Source organism: Plasmodium relictum, assembly GCF_900005765.1.
Source record: "Plasmodium relictum strain SGS1 genome assembly, chromosome: 14".
Taxonomy (NCBI): Eukaryota; Apicomplexa; class Aconoidasida; order Haemosporida; family Plasmodiidae; genus Plasmodium; species Plasmodium relictum.
Genome location: NC_041692.1, coordinates 842,140 through 861,034, shown reverse-complemented (window position 1 = coordinate 861,034; position 18,895 = coordinate 842,140). Strand labels below are relative to the sequence as shown.

General features: G+C 18.5%; 6 protein-coding genes across 6 annotated transcripts; 3 read left to right on the top strand and 3 right to left on the bottom strand.

Moving 5' to 3' along the window:
- Positions 1-775: 775 nt before the first annotated feature.
- Positions 776-1,587, top strand: PRELSG_1423500 (60S ribosomal protein L13-2, putative; the record flags this gene model as incomplete). Its single annotated transcript, XM_028679296.1, has 2 exons — positions 776-1,015; positions 1,180-1,587. 2 exons carry the CDS (start codon positions 776-778, stop codon positions 1,585-1,587), a joined length of 648 nt encoding a protein of 215 aa, XP_028535024.1.
- Positions 1,588-2,132: 545 nt separating this feature from the next.
- Positions 2,133-3,008, bottom strand: PRELSG_1423400 (conserved Plasmodium protein, unknown function; the record flags this gene model as incomplete). The annotated part of the gene is made up of 6 exons (XM_028679295.1): positions 2,133-2,154; positions 2,233-2,314; positions 2,440-2,521; positions 2,601-2,650; positions 2,725-2,794; positions 2,868-3,008. 6 exons carry the CDS (start codon positions 3,006-3,008, stop codon positions 2,133-2,135), a joined length of 447 nt encoding a protein of 148 aa, XP_028535023.1.
- A 2,772-nt stretch (positions 3,009-5,780) lies between these two features.
- ALBA1 (DNA/RNA-binding protein Alba 1, putative) lies at positions 5,781-6,512 on the top strand (the record flags this gene model as incomplete). Its single annotated transcript, XM_028679294.1, has 1 exon — positions 5,781-6,512. One exon carries the CDS (start codon positions 5,781-5,783, stop codon positions 6,510-6,512), a length of 732 nt encoding a protein of 243 aa, XP_028535022.1.
- Positions 6,513-8,577: 2,065 nt separating this feature from the next.
- On the bottom strand, positions 8,578-11,943 carry PRELSG_1423200 (ATPase, putative; the record flags this gene model as incomplete). The annotated part of the gene is made up of 1 exon (XM_028679293.1): positions 8,578-11,943. The coding sequence occupies one exon, from the start codon at positions 11,941-11,943 to the stop codon at positions 8,578-8,580; it is 3,366 nt and encodes a 1,121-aa protein (XP_028535021.1).
- Positions 11,944-13,094: 1,151 nt separating this feature from the next.
- Positions 13,095-15,210, bottom strand: PRELSG_1423100 (phospholipase DDHD1, putative; the record flags this gene model as incomplete). The annotated part of the gene is made up of 3 exons (XM_028679292.1): positions 13,095-14,363; positions 14,515-14,674; positions 14,846-15,210. 3 exons carry the CDS (start codon positions 15,208-15,210, stop codon positions 13,095-13,097), a joined length of 1,794 nt encoding a protein of 597 aa, XP_028535020.1.
- Positions 15,211-16,964: 1,754 nt separating this feature from the next.
- PRELSG_1423000 (conserved Plasmodium protein, unknown function) lies at positions 16,965-18,854 on the top strand (the record flags this gene model as incomplete). The annotated part of the gene is made up of 1 exon (XM_028679291.1): positions 16,965-18,854. The coding sequence occupies one exon, from the start codon at positions 16,965-16,967 to the stop codon at positions 18,852-18,854; it is 1,890 nt and encodes a 629-aa protein (XP_028535019.1).
- Positions 18,855-18,895: the final 41 nt, after the last annotated feature.

Below are 18,895 nucleotides of genomic sequence, written 5' to 3'. Positions count from 1 at the left end.
AAAAAAAAAATATAGATAATATTTTTATGTAGAGTTATATGTATGCTATAATACACGTATTAATTAAAATTAAAAATAAGAATTATAAATATTAATAAAAATATATATATAAATTACATATAAATATAATAATATTTAATATTTTTTTATATTAAGTTCAAGCTGAATATTGAAATGTTTATTTTTTTTTTTTGAAACCTGTGCTAAATTTTTGCCCCCTTTAATCACTCAAAAAGCACTGAAAAAAAAAAAAAAAATTAAAAAAAAAATATTTGAATAAAAAAATTTTTTTAATAGATTATTATCCATAATAATATAATTTTATTTAAACAATTTTTTTTAATTTTTTTATTTATAATTATATATGAATATACTGTAAGCCATATAAAAAGGTAAACAAATAAGAACAAGTAAAAAAAAAAATTTTTTAAAGAAACAAATATAAAAATATATGTAATTACTAATTTAAAATATTAAAAAAAAAATTTATAATATCTTATGAACGTTTTTTATTCTATTTAAAATATAGAAAAAAATTATATAAAAAGATAAATATATATTATATATATATATAGATATATATATTTATGCGTGATTGTGTAAAATGGAATATATACAGAAAAAAAAATTTACAAATAAATAATTTTTTTTTTTATAGTACTAATTTTCTTTCTATATATATATATATTTATTTAAATACGTGTTTAATATATACATAATTTTTTTTTTTTTTCTTTTGTAAATTTTAGTATTTTATCTGATTTAATTGTACAAAATGGTATCGCATAACAATGTATTGCCAAATGTTCACCTTCACAAATGGTGGCAAAGATATGTAAGAGTAAAATTTAATAAGAATATAAAAAAAGAAAAAAGAAGATTATTGAGAGAAAAGAGAAGAAGAGAAAATGGAGGTACACCTATCGAAAAATTACATCCTATAGTACATTGTCCAACACAGAGATATAATTTTAGAACGAGATTAGGAAGAGGTTTTACTGTTGAAGAATTAAAAGTATAAAAAAATACATTTATATTTTTATTATCTTTTTTTTTTTTTTTTTAAATTACACATACAGTTTGGTTATATGTACCAAACATGTTTTTTATGTTTATATTTTTAAATGAATATATGAAAAAAAAAAAAAAACTTATATTGCTATATGGACTTTTTTTTAGGGAGCAAAATTATCTATAAATGCTGCAAGAAGTATAGGTATATGTGTTGATAAAAGAAGAAAAAATAGATGTGAAGAAACATTAAAGAAAAATATAGAAAGATTAGAAAAATATAAAAAAAGTCTAGTCATGATTCCATTAAAAAAATATAACAGCAAAAAAGGTATTGGTGGTATACCTGATGATTCAGACAAGAAAGTTATTAAAGAATTAAAGAAAAAGAAGCAACTACGCAGTATATTTAAAAATGAGAGAAATACTAAGCCATTCTATGAAACTATTGAATTATCTAAAATAGATAAAAATTATTTAGCTTATAAAACACTACGCAAAGCCAAATTGACAGAAAGAAGAAAAAATAGACAACAACAAAGAAAAGATATAAAAGCAAAATCTAAAGATAATTAAGAAAAAAAAAGAAAAACATATATTTTCATGTGCAATTGCTACGTATAAAAAAAAATTTTATATAAAATAAGATTAAATAATGTGTTTTTTGATAATTTTATAAGCTTTATATATATATATATGTTTATATATTTTTTATAGCATTTATGTGGTAAAGTAATATGCTTTTATTTATAAATAACTATTAGTTTTACTAAAACAAAAAAAAAAAATAAAATAAAATAAAATAAATAATTATCTTTTTATACATATTAAAAATACATTTTTTAATTAATAAAAAAAGAAGAAAACAAAATTTATAAAGTGATATTACATAAATTTTCTTTTTACTTCAAATGGATAATATTAATTTGAAAATATAATTTTAATATAAAGAGTTATGAGAAATTCATAATATTCATTTAGAATAAAAAATATACAAATTACTTAAAAATTATACAATAAAAAAATTTATGTATATTTATATATTAAAAAGTGTTAAATGTATTTAATAAAAAGATGGAAACATACATTAATAAAATGATTTAGATTTGTCTTAATAAAATTTAAGGGCAATTTTCTAATTCTCTGAAATAAAAAAAAAAAAAAAAACTTTTAAAACTTCAAGTATGTATTAATATTTAAAAAAAAAAGATAAAAGTATACTTCAAAATTGCAGGAATGTTATCTTCAATTTTTAATTTAATAAATAAATCTTTCAAAAACCTTTTACATTTACACAACGTTACTATAAAAAACAATTTTTTCATTTTTTAAAAATCAATATTTTTATTCAAAAAAAAAAAAAAAAATAAAATAAATTAAAATAAATATATATTTAAGAGAAAACAAAAAAAAAAAAAGGAATCATACCACCACTATATAATATTTTAACTCTTAAATAGTCACATATTGTAACAGCTTGTGCTAAAAGTGTGACTTCTCTTTTATATTTCTAAAAAAAAATTAAAACATTAGTTTATTTTGAACTTTCTAAAATCACTTTAATGTTTTATAAAATAAGAAATACTTACATTACTAGTTCTTATAATAAATATTCTAAGTTTTAAATTTGTAAAAATAACTAAGAAAAAAAAAGATAAAGTTAATGTACAGAATTATCGTTTTTTTTCTTTCTTTTAAATATATTATGTTTACTGTAGAAACGACTAAAAAGTATGCTTTTAAAAATTCTTCCATAAAGTAAAATAGCTTTTTTATCAAATTCCTAAAAAAAAATTTTAAATTAACACAATCAAAAATTTTGAATAGAATATGTAAAAAATAGTCAAACAAATTACTTCTTTAATCCAGACAGATAATGAGGTATTAGAATTTTCTAATACTTCGAATATATCTTCTTTTTTTTTTTTATTTTCTATTTCGTTATTTTCTTCACAATAGAGCTTACATACTATCCAAATATTATCTTTTTTAACCATTTTTAATTAAATAATTTTATATAAAAGAAAATGTAAATTAATGTAAGACAAATGTAAAAAATGATTATACAGAAAACCTTATTTTCTTTATTCCGTTATATTTTATATAATCTATATTTTATACTTTTACATAGAAATATTTTTTAATATAAAAAGATTTAAAATTCAATTTTATCTTTCTTAAATTTAACATTTTTATTTAATTATTTGGAAAGAATTATATTTGGGTAATCATTTTATATAAAGTATCATTTTATATTTTTTGTTTGACAAATCATTAGAACTAAAAACAAAAAATTCAAATTATTATAAATAATAAATATCTTATAATGAGAAAGATGATATTTAATTCTGTTCTATTTTTTTTTTATATTATTTTGAACTTTTTTTTGGTATTACATCTTATATCACTTAAGTAAAAACGACTTTTCTAGAACAAATATGAAGGTCTTTTGAGAGAAAGAAAATTTTTTTTTATACTTTATAAAAAGTAATTATATAAAGAAATGATTTATTTTTAAAAAAATATATTTAAGGAAAAAAATTATTAAAAGTTTTTATCAAAAAAAATTTTCATAAAAAAGAAAGTTTTTATAGCTTATGTTTCTGTATTTGCAACAAGAAATAAAAATATGTATATATATATATTAAAAAAAAATATATTTATATATATATATATATATATGCATATGTTAAAAAAATACATTTATATACTTATTTGCATATTTAATGTAAACAATTTAAGGAATTCTCAATATATAGATAACATATAACTTATATAAAACAAAATAATAACACTTTTAAAACTCAGATGCATATGAACGAATTAAAAAGTAAATTGTATATTTTGATAGAAGAATATATTAATAGAATTTTTTGTCAATTTTATATAATTTTTGAGTTAATCTTTTTAATATATTTCATTTAATCTACATGTTAATGTATATAAAAAATATACTTGAAGATTTTAAAAATGTATCAAATGTATTATTTTATGTAGTTTCTTTCAAAATTATCCCATATTAATAATTATATTATGTAGAATATAATTTAAAAAGCATGCGTTCAAAAAAAAAATTTTTTCTCTTGTATGTACATATATATATGTATTAAAAGATCGTTGAATGCAATTTTATCTATTTTAACTAGAGCACCCTGTACTATTAAATATTGAAGTATGCTTATGTTTAAAAAATTAAAAAAAAATTATAGATGATTTTTTACATATGCTCATTTTAAAAAAAAAAAAAAAAATTATGTATACATAAAAAAAAAAAAATTAAAATAAAAAATAAAATAAAATAAAAACAATTAAATTAAAATAAAACAAAAAAAAAAAAAAAATAAAATAAAACACAATAAAAAAAATTAAAAAAAAAAGTTAAAAAAAAAACGCGAACCATGGTATTTGGAGAAAAGAAAAGGCATTGAAGTCAGAAGGTATTTTTAATAAATATATTAGATAAATACGTTTTTTACTTATTTCCATTTTTTTTTTCTTTATACTATGTATATGCTGTATTCGTTTACATAACGATGTTCTAAACTAGTTTATGAATATTTTACACTTCATGAAGAATATTTTATTTCAATTAATATACTTTTATGTGAGTTTTCATTTTTTTTTTTTTTTAAACAGAGAAAATTTTAATAGCACATCTGAACAATTTTTAAATAACCATTTTGTAAATTTCATTAATAATTTGTTTTTTTTATTTATGTTTTTGTTTTTTTTTTAAACCAAATTTTATATAAGCTACACTCTTTAAAATATAAAACTAAATTTTAATTATTTTTAAAAGATTTTTTATAGATTTATATATATATATATATATATGTAAATGAATTAAAATGTTGTCACAATAACATTTTAATACATGCTTCAAAGCATTACCTTATACTTCATTATATGAGGAATACACATAACTCTGTATTTAAAAATTGTATATATTATTGTACCTACTTTGTATCTGTTTTTATTTTTATTTTTTTATAATTACATATCATAATTTTTTGTAGACATTTCTTTGTTATTTCTTTTTTATAACACATCATTGTATCAAAGTTATTATATTATTTTTAATCTACAAGTTTTTTACACGTCATTTTATAATGATAAACAAGTTTTTCTAATTTAAGTATATATGTATAATATGAAAAGAAATATATATTCTAAAAATATAAAATAGGAAGATATATTTTGTTTTCATTTATTACGTATATGTGAAACTTTTTTATTTTTTAATTTCGTATTTTTTAAGATGCATGCCTATAAAAATATTTTTTTTTTTTTTTGAGCATTTATAATATTTTTATAATTTTTTGTTTTATTTAATTTTTGTAGGAATGAATATTGTGATAGAAAACATATAGTGTAAAAAAAAAAAAAAAGGAACTGATTAAAAATCAAAAATAAATGTAAGATGCATACTTGTATTATGTTACTATAATATTTAAATTTTTTTTTTTTTTTTTTTTTACGTGATTTAATAAATTTTTTAACCTTTGTTAAATATATTTTTATATTTTTTTTTAATTCAAATCTAATTATAATAATTATTTTATTTTACTTTTATTCAGATAGCTTTAGTTGTTTTAATTAAAAAAAAAAAAAAAAAGATATATATATATATATATATATTTATACTGTATATTGTAAATAAAGTAAAAAACGAAATTGTTTGACACAATAACTGAGGGAAACATTTTTGTTACCACAAAATTAAAAAAAAAAAAATAAATAATTTTACTTTTAAATAATTTTTAATAAAAATGAAGAAAGATAGAGAGCCAATAGATGAAGATGAAATGAGAATTACATCAACTGGGAGAATGACCAATTATGTAAATTATGCTGCTAAACTTCTTGGTGAAGAGGAAAAAAAAAGCATAAAAATAAAAGCCACTGGTAATGCAATAGCAAAAGCTGTAACATTAGCAGAAATTGTTAAAAGAAGATTTAAGGGATTACATCAAATTACTAAATGTGGTAGTACTATTATAACAGACCAATATGTTAGTGGACAAGATAATAATGAGCATGTTGTTCAAGAAAAAACTGTTTCTTTTATTGAAATTTTATTATCAAAAGATCAACTAGATACCAAGGATGCAGGATATCAACCACCATTAGATGAAAAATATGTTAAAGAAATGACACCAGAAGAAATTGTCAATTCTAGAGGATTTAGAGGTAGAGGATTTAGACCAAGATTTTACAGAGGTTTTAGAGGAGGAAGAGGTGGATTTTTAAGAAGAGGTGGATATAGAGGATTTTCAGATAGAATGTATGAAGGCAGAAATAGTTTCAGAGGTGGTAGAGGCGGAGGATATGGAGGTAGCTTTGGTAGAGGTGGATATAGATCAGGTGGTGGAATGGGAGGAGGAAGAGGTGGATATAGAGGTGGGTATAGAGGAGGAAGAGAAGGTGGATATAGAGGAGGAAACAGAGGAGGATATAGAAGTGGCAGGGGTGGATATAGAGGTGGAAGAGCTCTTTCATAAATTAAAATTTAAATAATAATTGTGTATATATTTAAAAAACATCAAAAAAAAAAAAAAAAGATATATATATATATATATATATATATAGTAAAAAATACATATATATTTATTTATATTAATAAATACAAAAAAATACTAAAAAGTCAGAAGTATATATATTTATATGCATACATATAAAAATCTATATATAATTAAATACTGGAATAAAAAAAATTAAGCATATAGTAATATGGCATTTTTTAACTTCTGTATTCAAAATAAATAGTAAATGAAATATAATATAATATATATGTTTATATATATATATACACACAATTTTTTATTATTTAAAAAAAAAATTTTTTAAATTTAAGAAATTAACAGTAATATATAAAATTAATTTAAAATTATGTGAATAAAAGTAATAAATATTTTTACATAGATAATGGATAGTAAAAAAATTTATGCATAATCACCCTTACATATATATAATATTTTTTTATATATTTTCTTTAATATATTTTCTTTACACTCATACAAAAAAAGATTTTTACATTAGCGTATTCAACGTATTAAGAATTTTCTTTGCGCTTAAATATATTAGAAGAAAATTAAAAAATATATATATATGTGTTATGTATATTTTTCCAAATCACAATATTCAATTGACCTAAAAAAAAAATTATATATATAGAAAAGAAACGTTCTAAAATGAAGTATATAAGTTCGAAGTACATTTTATAATATTTTTTTTTTTAATAGATATTTTAATGAATAGTAATTATGTTTAAAAGGCAATGAATATTTTATTTTATAGAGAGATAATTTAAATTTTAATAGACAGTAAATATATTTATTTCATATATGTATGTATTTTTACACAAAATAATTATACCAAAAATAAAAAAAAAGTACATTCTTTCATATATATATATAAATATATTAATATTAGTTTTAATAAAAAAAGAATAATGAAAATATCTAAATTAACCTTTTTTATGCAATTAACATTTTACAACTAAAACTATTGAAAACAATTTTAATATTTTTTTTTTTTTTATTTTAAAATATTTCCAGTAATATCTAAATATAAAGATAACTATAAATCAAAATTATACTTTATAAAATATGTAATAGGGATTGTCTGGGTATTATTAATGCCTTTGAATTCTTCTCAATGTACAATTTATTTTTTAATTGTAACTTGAAAATAATAAAATTTTTTCTATAATTAGAATCCCGTATGTTTGTTTTTAATAAATGTAAGTATTATCCTTTTTTTTTCTTCTTTTAAATCAAAAGAACTATATAGTACGATTTTATTGCATTTATAGAACAGAGATGTATACTTTCAAAAAAAAAATTTAATGAAATTTATGTTTAAATAAAAAGAAATATTATACTTTTTATCAAAGATATATTCAACAAACAGAAACCCTTTTTCTTATTTTTTATACTAAAGTATATTATTTTAATTATTAAGAAAGTATATGTAATATATTTCAAAATAAGAAATATATAATAATTTTCTTGTATTAAAAAAAAATATATCTATATAAATATAAAAGAAACAGTAAATAAAATTTTATAATGAAAAATATTCATTTAAAAATATAAATTAAATAACATTTCAAAAATTAAAATTTAAATATAGGGATATGCATACACATACAATGAAATACATGTTAATCTTAACAACTTAAAAAATATATTTTTTTAAGATTATAAAAAAAATTAAATTATTCATAATAAATATAGATATATATATATATATAATGAAATAAAATAACACAAAAATGGAATTTGTAAAATAAATGTATTTCAATATCCTATATAAAAAAATTAAGCAGAAGTTAAAAAAATACTTTATTAAATTATGATATATATATATATATATATTTAATAACGTAAACAAATTATTATAAAATGATTTCATTTTCATTTTTTTTTTTTTTTTTTTTGTGAAAAGTATTACAAAATAAAAAAAAATTTAATTAAAAAAAAAATTTTTACGAATATAGAATATATATTTATTTGTAAAATATGATTATGTAATAAAAGTTCTCAATTTTTAATATATAATTATTTATTTAAACTTTTTACTTATTTCTTTATAATATCTCATCTGTTTCTTAGTAACACTTCTAGGTATAATTTTTATTGCTGACAAAATATGTTTTTGCTTAATTGTTAGCAAATTCTTATTTTTTTGAATGAATTCATATATTAAATTATTTTTATCCTTTTCACTTAAATCCTCATTTTTTAAATCTTCAATTTTATACATCATGTTATTATTTTTTGTGAATATATTATTGCAATGTTCATAATCTATTATTTCCCCTTTTTTTTTTTCACTTAATATTTCTTTTTCATCATAATTAGATATTTCATTGCAATTCTTATTATCTAATTCATTATTGATTACACTTTTTTCTTTATGCAATTGGAAACTATTTTCATTAACTACTTTATCTTTTGGATCAACTGCTTTTTTATAATCCTTTTTATTTTTCCTCTGTATTTCATTACCTAAATTATAATTCTTATTAACTTGAGTAAATAGCATATAACTCAAATCATGCTGGGCAGTTTTGTAACTACTTTTCATTTGTAACTTGTTAAGTGTATTATCATTTGAAAAATTATGTAAATTTTCTACACAGGTACTTGGCATATCATTTTTGTCCTTGAACTCTTGTGTGGAATCATTATTATTATTATTATTATTTAAGTTATCGGTTTTTGAATTAAAAAAAATAGATTTGTCCTTAGATTCATATATATAACCGTTGAAACTATTATGTATTGCATTATTTGATCTTTGCATATCTGAATTTAAAAAATTAATTTTATCTTTACACTCTTGAAGTGCTATAAAGGCACTTTCTCTTAAAACTCCATATAAATCTGCACCACTATAACCCTTGGTCAAATCTGATATTTTAGAAAAATCTACATCTTTATCTATAGGCATATTTTTTGAAAGTTTTTTTAAAATATCAATTCTCCCCTGATGTTTAGGTAATGAAACATATATAAGCTGATCAAATCTACCACTTCGTAATAATGCCTTATCGATTATGTCAGGTCTATTTGTAGTTGCTATAATATAAACACTTTCTCTTTGTGAAAGACCATCCATTTCAGCCAGTAATTGATTTACAACTCTATCTGAAGCTAATGCAGCTTTATTATTAGCTCTGTTAATGCATATACTATCAATTTCATCAAAAAAAATTAAACAAGGCTTATATATCGATGCATATGAAAAAATTTCTCGTACTTTCTTCTCACTCTCTCCTACATATTTGTTTAAAATTTCAGGCCCTTTAATAGCTATAAAATTTGCTTTCATTTCGTTACTTATTGCTTTTGCAAGCATAGTTTTACCACATCCTGGAGGTCCGTATAATAATATTCCCATACTTTTATTTATACCTAAATGTTTATATATATTAGCATATTTAATTGGTAATATAAATTTACACTCCAATATTTTCTTGATTTTTTTTAAGGATCCTATATTGTCTAAACTAATATTAGGTACTTCACATATATTTTGTGTTACCATTTTCTTCTTTATATTTTTTACACTTTCATATATAATATCATTGTCAATATCTATACTTATTTTTTTTTTTCTTTTCTCATTTATGTTTTCCTTATTTTCTTTGCACTGAAATATACTACTATATTTTCTTTTTAAATTAACTTCTTTGTTATTTTCACTTAAACAATCATTTTTAAAGAAATTCCTACTTTCTACGTTATGTGAATATTCGGGACTATTATCTACATCAAATATAATTTTTTCTTTTTCTGTATTATTTGTAATTTCATTATTTTGAATTTCTTCTTCATATTTTCCTGCTATATTTCCATTTCCTTCCATTACACATTCATCATCACTTTTAATTTTTTCTTCCGTTTTTTTTAAGCTATAAAAATCTTCATTTGCATCATCATCATTTTTTTTTTTTTCTTTAAGAATTTTTTTTTTTTGATAAAAATCATTCAAATTTTCATTTTTACATTCTATATCTTTTGCATTTTTATCAATAATATCTATATTTATATTTTCTTTTAAGATATCACTATATAAGTAAAGATTTAATGATTCCTTTATAATATCATATATTTGTCCTCTATTAAAACCATATGTAATTGATGCTGTATATTTAATATCAAAATATAGTGAAAATTCTTGAGATATTTGTTGAAGCATTTCTATTCTATCTTCATATGTAGGTATAGGTATTGATATAAATTTTTGAATTTTTGTATAAAGGACGCTTTCATATGGTTTATTAATACTTAATAAAAGTATAATAATATTGGAATTTTCAAAGATATTTAATAAGTAGGTAAATAAATATAAATCAGTAGAATCCTCTTTTGAAGAAAATATAATATCTATATCATCAATACAAAGTATACCTTTATTATACTCTTTTTTTATGTATTCAAATATTATTTTTATTTTATTATTTTTTGCATCATTTGATATATATCTTATATACTCTGGTAGCTTTATATAAAAAAAAGGACAATCGCATTCTCCTGCAATAGCATAAGATAAGGTAGTTTTTCCTGCTCCACTTACACCATTAATATTTATAATACTATTAAAGCAACCCTCTCGAAATTTATATGGATAAATTATACTATATAAAATATCCTTTTTTATATTTTTAATTCCTTTATAATCTTTTAAATTTTTATTAGATTTTATACAACTTATAATATTATTGGAGTTGTTTCTTGAAATGTTTTCTCTGTTTTCTACAATATTATTTATTTCTGATTTAATTTTCTGGTTAATTAAATTTAAGAACATATTTTTTTCTTCTTTAATAATTTTTTCTCTTATTCTATTTTCTATTTTTATGAGTTTTTTGTTCCTATTTTTATTTAATTCTTTTATTTTATCATCATCTTCATTTTTTTCACCCCAATTTGCATTTTCTTTTATCATTTTTATATTTTCCTTTTCTACTTCATTTATGTTTATCTCTTCTTCACTTTCACCTTCATCTTCATCTTCAACTTCATCTTCATTTTCATCTTCATCTTCATTTTCATCTTCACCTTTACTATCAGTTTTCATTTTCTTTTTGCTTTTTATATCTTTATCCTTTATATTTTCTTTTGATTTCATATAATTTTTTTTATTTTTGTTTATCTTCATTTTATCATTTCTACAAATTGTCCTTTTCATAAAATGGTCGTAATTTTCAAAAATATTTCTTATTACATTTATAATTATTGTTTTTAATTTCTTTTTTGGTGAACGCCTATATTCTAAATATTCTTTTCTTAAAACATTTTCTATTAAAGAACAATTATTAATAACATTCTTTAAATTTGTTTGTTTATCTTCATTATTTAAAATTAAATTATTATTTAAAATTATATCATATATTCTTTTTTTTAAGGAATCAAAAAACATTTTTTTTCTGATACATATATGAAAGAAAAAAAATGAAATAAAAGAAAAAAACTACCTTTTTTTATTGTTTCAAAAGAATACAAATAACACAATTTCCTGTCATCATTTTATAAATTTTTTTTTTTTTTTTTGTATTTAAATGAGGAATGAAACAAACAATCCAATAACTATAAAAATAACATTATATATATTTTTAAAAGATATGTTAAAAAATAATGCTAAATATACAACATTAAAATAAATCTTATTCTTAAAACACAATTTAAGAAAAAAAAAAAAAAATATTTTAAAATAAGCTAACTCTATATTATGCACTTTATAAATTTCAAAATATGATAAATTAATATATAAATGTATATAAATTTAAAATATAATAAAATTTTTTTTTTTAAATTATATTAATGAAACAACATAACTGTAAAAATAACTTTATATTTTAAAAAATCTTACTAAAAATAAAAAAATAAAATAAATAGAATTTAAAGATATATAACAGAAATTTATGAAAAAAATAAAAACAAAATATAATTCTATATATAAAAAAAATTATGTAAAGAATTTCATGATTATGATTATATATATTTATTTGAACGAATGGAGATTCACTGTTTCATATCGCTTCTCAAATTAAATCTATGAACATAAATATCGAATAAAATTTTTTTTAAAATAATAAGTATATTTAAAAAATAAATTATATGTATATATTTCAACTAATATTTTGCTTATATTAACTATCACTTTATATGAGTTTCATTTTATTCTTTTTTTAGCAATTATTAACAATCTTTTGTTAAAATATTTACGCATTGATTATTTTTTTATAATAAATTTTATAGAATGGAAATTTCAGAATAAATTTTCTGTTTCATAAAAAAGGAAAAATTAGAACAGCTATATGGCTTAGAATTTTAAACTTGAAAAATTTACTAAAATTTATGTAAATTTATAATTTTATATTTTAAAAATAGGAAACAAATTTAAATATATAAATCAGATAATTTTTATTAAAAAAAAAAAGTAATTAAAAAATATAAACTTTAAAATTAACAAAAAAAAAAAAATATAAAAATGAAATTACAAAAAAATATAAATATTATTATTACTCATTTTTTTAACAAAAAAATAATATTCAATTACACTTATTGTTATTAAATCAAATTTTTAAAGTTTTTCATGTTAAATGGATCTGACATAGCTTGAATACTTCTTTCATATTTTCGAAATTCTTCAAGTGTTTTACATGCCTTTAATGATATTTTTAAGTATCTATCTTTTTTTACATTATCTTTTTCATTTAAAGCTTTATTATTATATTCTCTTTCAATTTTTGTTAGATAATCTTCATAGCTTATTGAAATGCTTTTATTAATTAACTCTTTTAATATGAAAAAGGAAATGTCTTTAATTATAAAATAATTAAAATGAGATTTCGCAACAGCCAATGGATATATATAATGTTCCATTATAAATTCCTGCAATTGATAATCATATCGAAGAGGTAATTCTTCTTCATCTATATTAGAACTAGTAGTTAATAGTTTATCATTATCATTTTTATTATTTTCTTCATCTTTAATTTTATCAGAATTATCACTAATATCATAGTCAAAAAAAGAATATTCACTATTAGTATCTTGAGAGGCACAAACACTTTTTGTATTATCAACATAACTTGAATTTTCCTTTGAGCAATAATCATTATTATTAGGAATGTTAGAGTTATTTAATTCATGGCATTTTTTGTTGTTTTCATTTTCGCATATTTCTTTATAAGATTCGTTTTTTTCTTCTCTCTTTTCTATTTTTATTTTTCTTTTTTGAATAGCCATTTTTCTTTGATTTTCTTTCACTTTCAGTAAAAACATATTTATATCTTTACTTTCACATTTATTATAGCAAATGTTTCTATTTAAAGTTCCTTGATCCTCATCGTTACTTTCTGATTTTCCCAGAAATTTATAAAACCCATTGGTAATAGCAGATGTAAAGTCATTTAAATTTTGAACAATAGCTATTTTTGCATTTTGCATATTTTTATCCCATTCAAACCAATACCTAGCCCCATTATTTCTCCAATAATTAATTAAAACAGGTTGAGGAATGTTTTTTATTTTAGGATAAATTAAAGGTTCAATTCTAAAAGCAACTGGATCAAAACCATGAAAAATATTATAAAATTTTAATTCTTTAATTAACTTAAGCCCATTATTTATATATTCAGGTTTATATAAAGATAATAAAGCACTTAATGGGCTTCCAAGTGTAAATAAATAATGAATTTTACTTTTTAAGTTATATTTTAAATTACTCTCACTAATTCTAACTTTCACATTATTTAATATTTCATATGCCATTGCACTACCTAAAGAATATCCTAACAGACATATTTTGGAATTTTTAAATCTTCCTGTGGAATCCTAAAAATTAAATTTAACAAAGAGTTATCCATTTTTTTTAATTTATATATATAAATTTTTTTAAATATATAAAAATAAATATTTTTTGTATGAACAAAAAAATATATAGAATTTCATTTTACATTTATAGTATTATAAGTTTTAAAATTACACTCTTTAAAGATTCTAAAGTTTTATTTATATCATTATATAAATTTAGCATTATATAATCCCCATATCTTGGATGTAAAAAACATATTATGTCCCCAGAAGCCAAATTAACTATTTTTCTAGTCTCTGCCATTGTATTAATATTTATTCTATTGAAAACACTGCAAAATTAAAAAAAAAAGAGAAAAAAATTTATTGTATGAATACTTTATGTAATAAATAATAAGTAAAATAAAATATATGGAGAAATATTATTTTAATGAATTTTCATTTTAATAAAAATGGGTTATATACATATAAACAGATACTATTATTTAAAAAAAAAAAATTACTGAATTTGTGCGTCAATTATGTACTTTTTCCAATTAAATATATGAAAATGTATATTAAAAGGATAATCAAAAAACCACATTTTTTTTACAATTTTAAAACTATTTTTAAGGTCTTCACATTGATTTATAATCAATTCTTCATTAGATCCTATACCATGAATTATTAAAATAATATAATCTACTTCGTTAACTTTATCATCTAAATAAGGTTCTTCTTCATAAAATTTTATTTCAGATTCTTTTTTGCATTTATTGGTTTTCTTATTAACACTATTGTCCTTTTTAGAAAAAAAATAAAAATTATTGTTTTTCTTATTTTTTTCATCATCATCGTTATTATCTTCAACTTTTAAGGTATGATTCATTATGATCCTATTGTTTAAAATAACTTCTTTCTTTAAATCTTTTGCTTAAAATGTATTCATAGGATTTTTTAATGCTTTTAAATATATTAATATAAATATATTATTACTTAATATTCTATTTTTTTTTTTTTTTTAAGAATCTTTTTCTTTTTTCTAAATTTTCCTATTTATTGAATTTAAATATTTATACATTTGAAGTATGAAAAGTATATTAAATATTAAAATTAGGAATAAATGAATAAAATTATAGACAAATAAAAACTAAAAATTTTTAAAACTACTATATTTTAGGATTTTTTTCCTGTTAAAAATATTAACATGTTCTAAAAATTTTTTTTTCATGAAATATATTTTCCCCATTATTAAAGAACGTAAATTTACTCACACACTAAATAATTCTTTTTCTTTTTTCCTATGAACAAACATGACAAAATTTTTAATATTTTTTGGTATACTATAGAGATCTTGAAAATAAAATTTTGAAAAAAAACAACGTAAAAAATAGTAGTTAAATTTCAATTTTTTTTTATTATATATATTTTTTCTCTTTTTATATATCTCTTTTTTTAAATGTATTTTTATATATTTGACAATGATTATGTATGTATTCCTTTTAATTGAATGTGTACTTATAAACAAATAATGTAGCAATATTTTGATAGCATTTTAATTTTTTTTTTTTTTTTCTTATGCTGAATAATTCATTATAACATATATTTTTAAATTAACAGAAAAATGATGAATAAATTTGTAAATGTAAAAAATAAATATTTTAATTTTTAACTAAAATTTTTTATATTTCAATAGTAAAACTTATGCATGGCTTTTTCTTTATTCTTGGTTGCTTTAACATTATATAACATAAACCTTATACACCTTTATTTTTATATTTCGCACACACACAAAAAAAAAAAAATTAAAAAAGCGATAGCAATAAAATAACCTACAAGAAAAAAAAGGAGAAATAAAAAAAAAAAAAAATGAAAAGAACATGGAAAAAATATATGAAATATATTAATTAAAAAAATAGTTTAATTCATAATTTAACACCTTATTGTATTATAAAAATTTTATTTCTTTTTAAATTACACAACAATATAATGAGAGTATAATTTTCTTAAAATTTTAATAACGTAATCTTTTCTTTTTTTTTTCTTGTGGTGCATATAAAAAATAATAATGTTCTAATATTTTAAAAAGAATTTATTTATCAGATTTTTTTTCTTTTCGCTTTTTTATAAAACGTGTATTATTTGCTTAAGCAAATGAACATACTACATGAATATTCAAAATTAAAGAATGAATAATTTTATAAAATTATAAAATTTACAATAAATTTATAAAAAAAAATATATTTTAACTTTTATTTTTCTATAAACAGTTTTAAAAGATATGTATAGATTTTTAATTTATTGTATATTTTGAAAATAAAATTTTGAAAATTAGAGCTTGCTTTATTACAACTGTAAATAACTTACTAAAATTTATTTTTTTTTTCATAATTTTTTTGTTTTTAAATAAATTCTAAAACATTATTAAAAAACAATATTCAATTATCGCATAACATATATATATACTTTTTTTAGTAAACATTTATGCTTTCTTATCCATTATTATTAAAAAATTTTCAATCTACAAATCTTTTAAAATTCATATTTCTCTAATTAAAACTTAAACTGTATATTATAAATTATAAATATATTTTATTTTTATTTTTTTAAAAAATGCTTATTTTTTTTAATCCATTTTTTTAAATGGATCTTTGTACCTTAGAAAAAAATAATAAATTAATTGAAAGTTTTTGTAAAGTAATAGAAAAAAATTATAAAACTTTTTACTTATTAAACCCAGACGGTATTCTAGATTCAGTTGCAGGATTAGAAAATTTATCTATTTCATTTTGCAATATTTCATTTAAAAGCATTATATGTTATAAATGTTTAACTTTTTTTGAATGTGAAAGTAGTGCAAATTTTAGAAAGTGCCCTAAATGTAAAGTAGTAAATGCAATCGTACCATATGATAATATAGGCAAAAAGGTAATAATACTCATATGTTTTCAGTGTAATAATAGAAATATAACAAATATCGAATGTTCATATGTTCAATGCTATTTATGTAATTATATGAATTATGCACAAAATTACAACTTGGATAATAATAATAGGGAAGGAATTAATAGAAACAGAGTAACAGGCAGAAGAAGAAGAAAAAAAATTAATTTTTTTATCTTCAGAAATATGTGTCAATGTGTGAGACCTCAAAACAGTACTAGAAATAATTCTAGAGAAAATAATACTAATGATGAACAAAACGATAATACATTAATGGAAAATGTAAATGAAAATCACACAGAGGTTACAAATGCCAATAATGTTTTAGAGGAAGATAGGGAGATATGCAATAATCAAAGAATGAATAACATTATTTTTAACAACGAAGAAATGCATGGGACTATGAGAGAAAATATAGTATACAATGAAGAAAATGATGGTCAATTAAATAAATTTAACGTGAATAATAAAAATGAGGATATACTAAATACAAATGGAAGATTAACTAGAGAAAATATAAAAAAATTTGATAATAATAATATTAAAAAAAAAAAAAAAAAACATAAAAAGGTAATTAATAATAATAAATATTTAGAAAAAAATAATAATAGTGAATATAATGAAAAAAAAAATTTGGAAAAACATAATAATTTTAATACTATATCAAATGATGATAGAACATATAAATCGAGTTGTAATTTAAGTACGCAAGCAGGATCATGCCCTAGAAATGGCGACATGTGGTGTGATGAGAGTTTAAATATATTAAACGATAATGACGAAAAATTAGAATCTGTTGTAGAAAGTGGTAATGTGAAAAGAAAAACTTTAATGTTCGATAATATAAATAATGCATATAATAAGAAAATTATAAAAAAATTAAGTTTTACTCTAGCAAGTGACAAAAAATATAGTGACGTAAAAAGATACATTGAATACTTTAATAAGTTGTATAGGAATAAGGATAGTAACATGGAATTGATGCTTGAAAATGGTAATTATTATAAGGTATTTAATACCTATGGAAAAAACTTAGAAATTAAAAATTTTTATGAATATTTAGAATATTATAAAAAGCTTAATAAAAAAAATATAACAGATTATCATTCAAAAAAAAATATGGTAGATAATACTATAAAAAGAAATTTTAATAATAATAAAAATGTCAAGAATAATAATTATGTTGAAAATTTTAACAATTTGGAATTACATAATTTTAATAATAATAAAAAAAAAATGAATGCAGATAATCATAATAATTTAATTTTAAATAATAAAGATAACATAAGTTATTTGGATAAACATACATTAAAAGTTAATAATAAAAATAGAGATTTAAATTTATACTCTATAAAGGAAAATAAAGAACTAAATAACTCACAAAAAGTAAAGAATAAAAACGAAGACACCGAAAAAAAAAAGAGTGCATGTATAGAAATTGAATCAGATAAAAAAAGTAAATTTATAAAGGAAAATAATGATCTTAAATCAAAAAATAAATTTAATAAATCATCTCATAAAAAAAAAAAAAAATATGAAGTAAAATCTATTTTCTACTCTAAATCTGAATTATGCAGTGAATTTCGTTAATAATATAAAAATATATGTTTTATGTATAGGCAATTAAATGT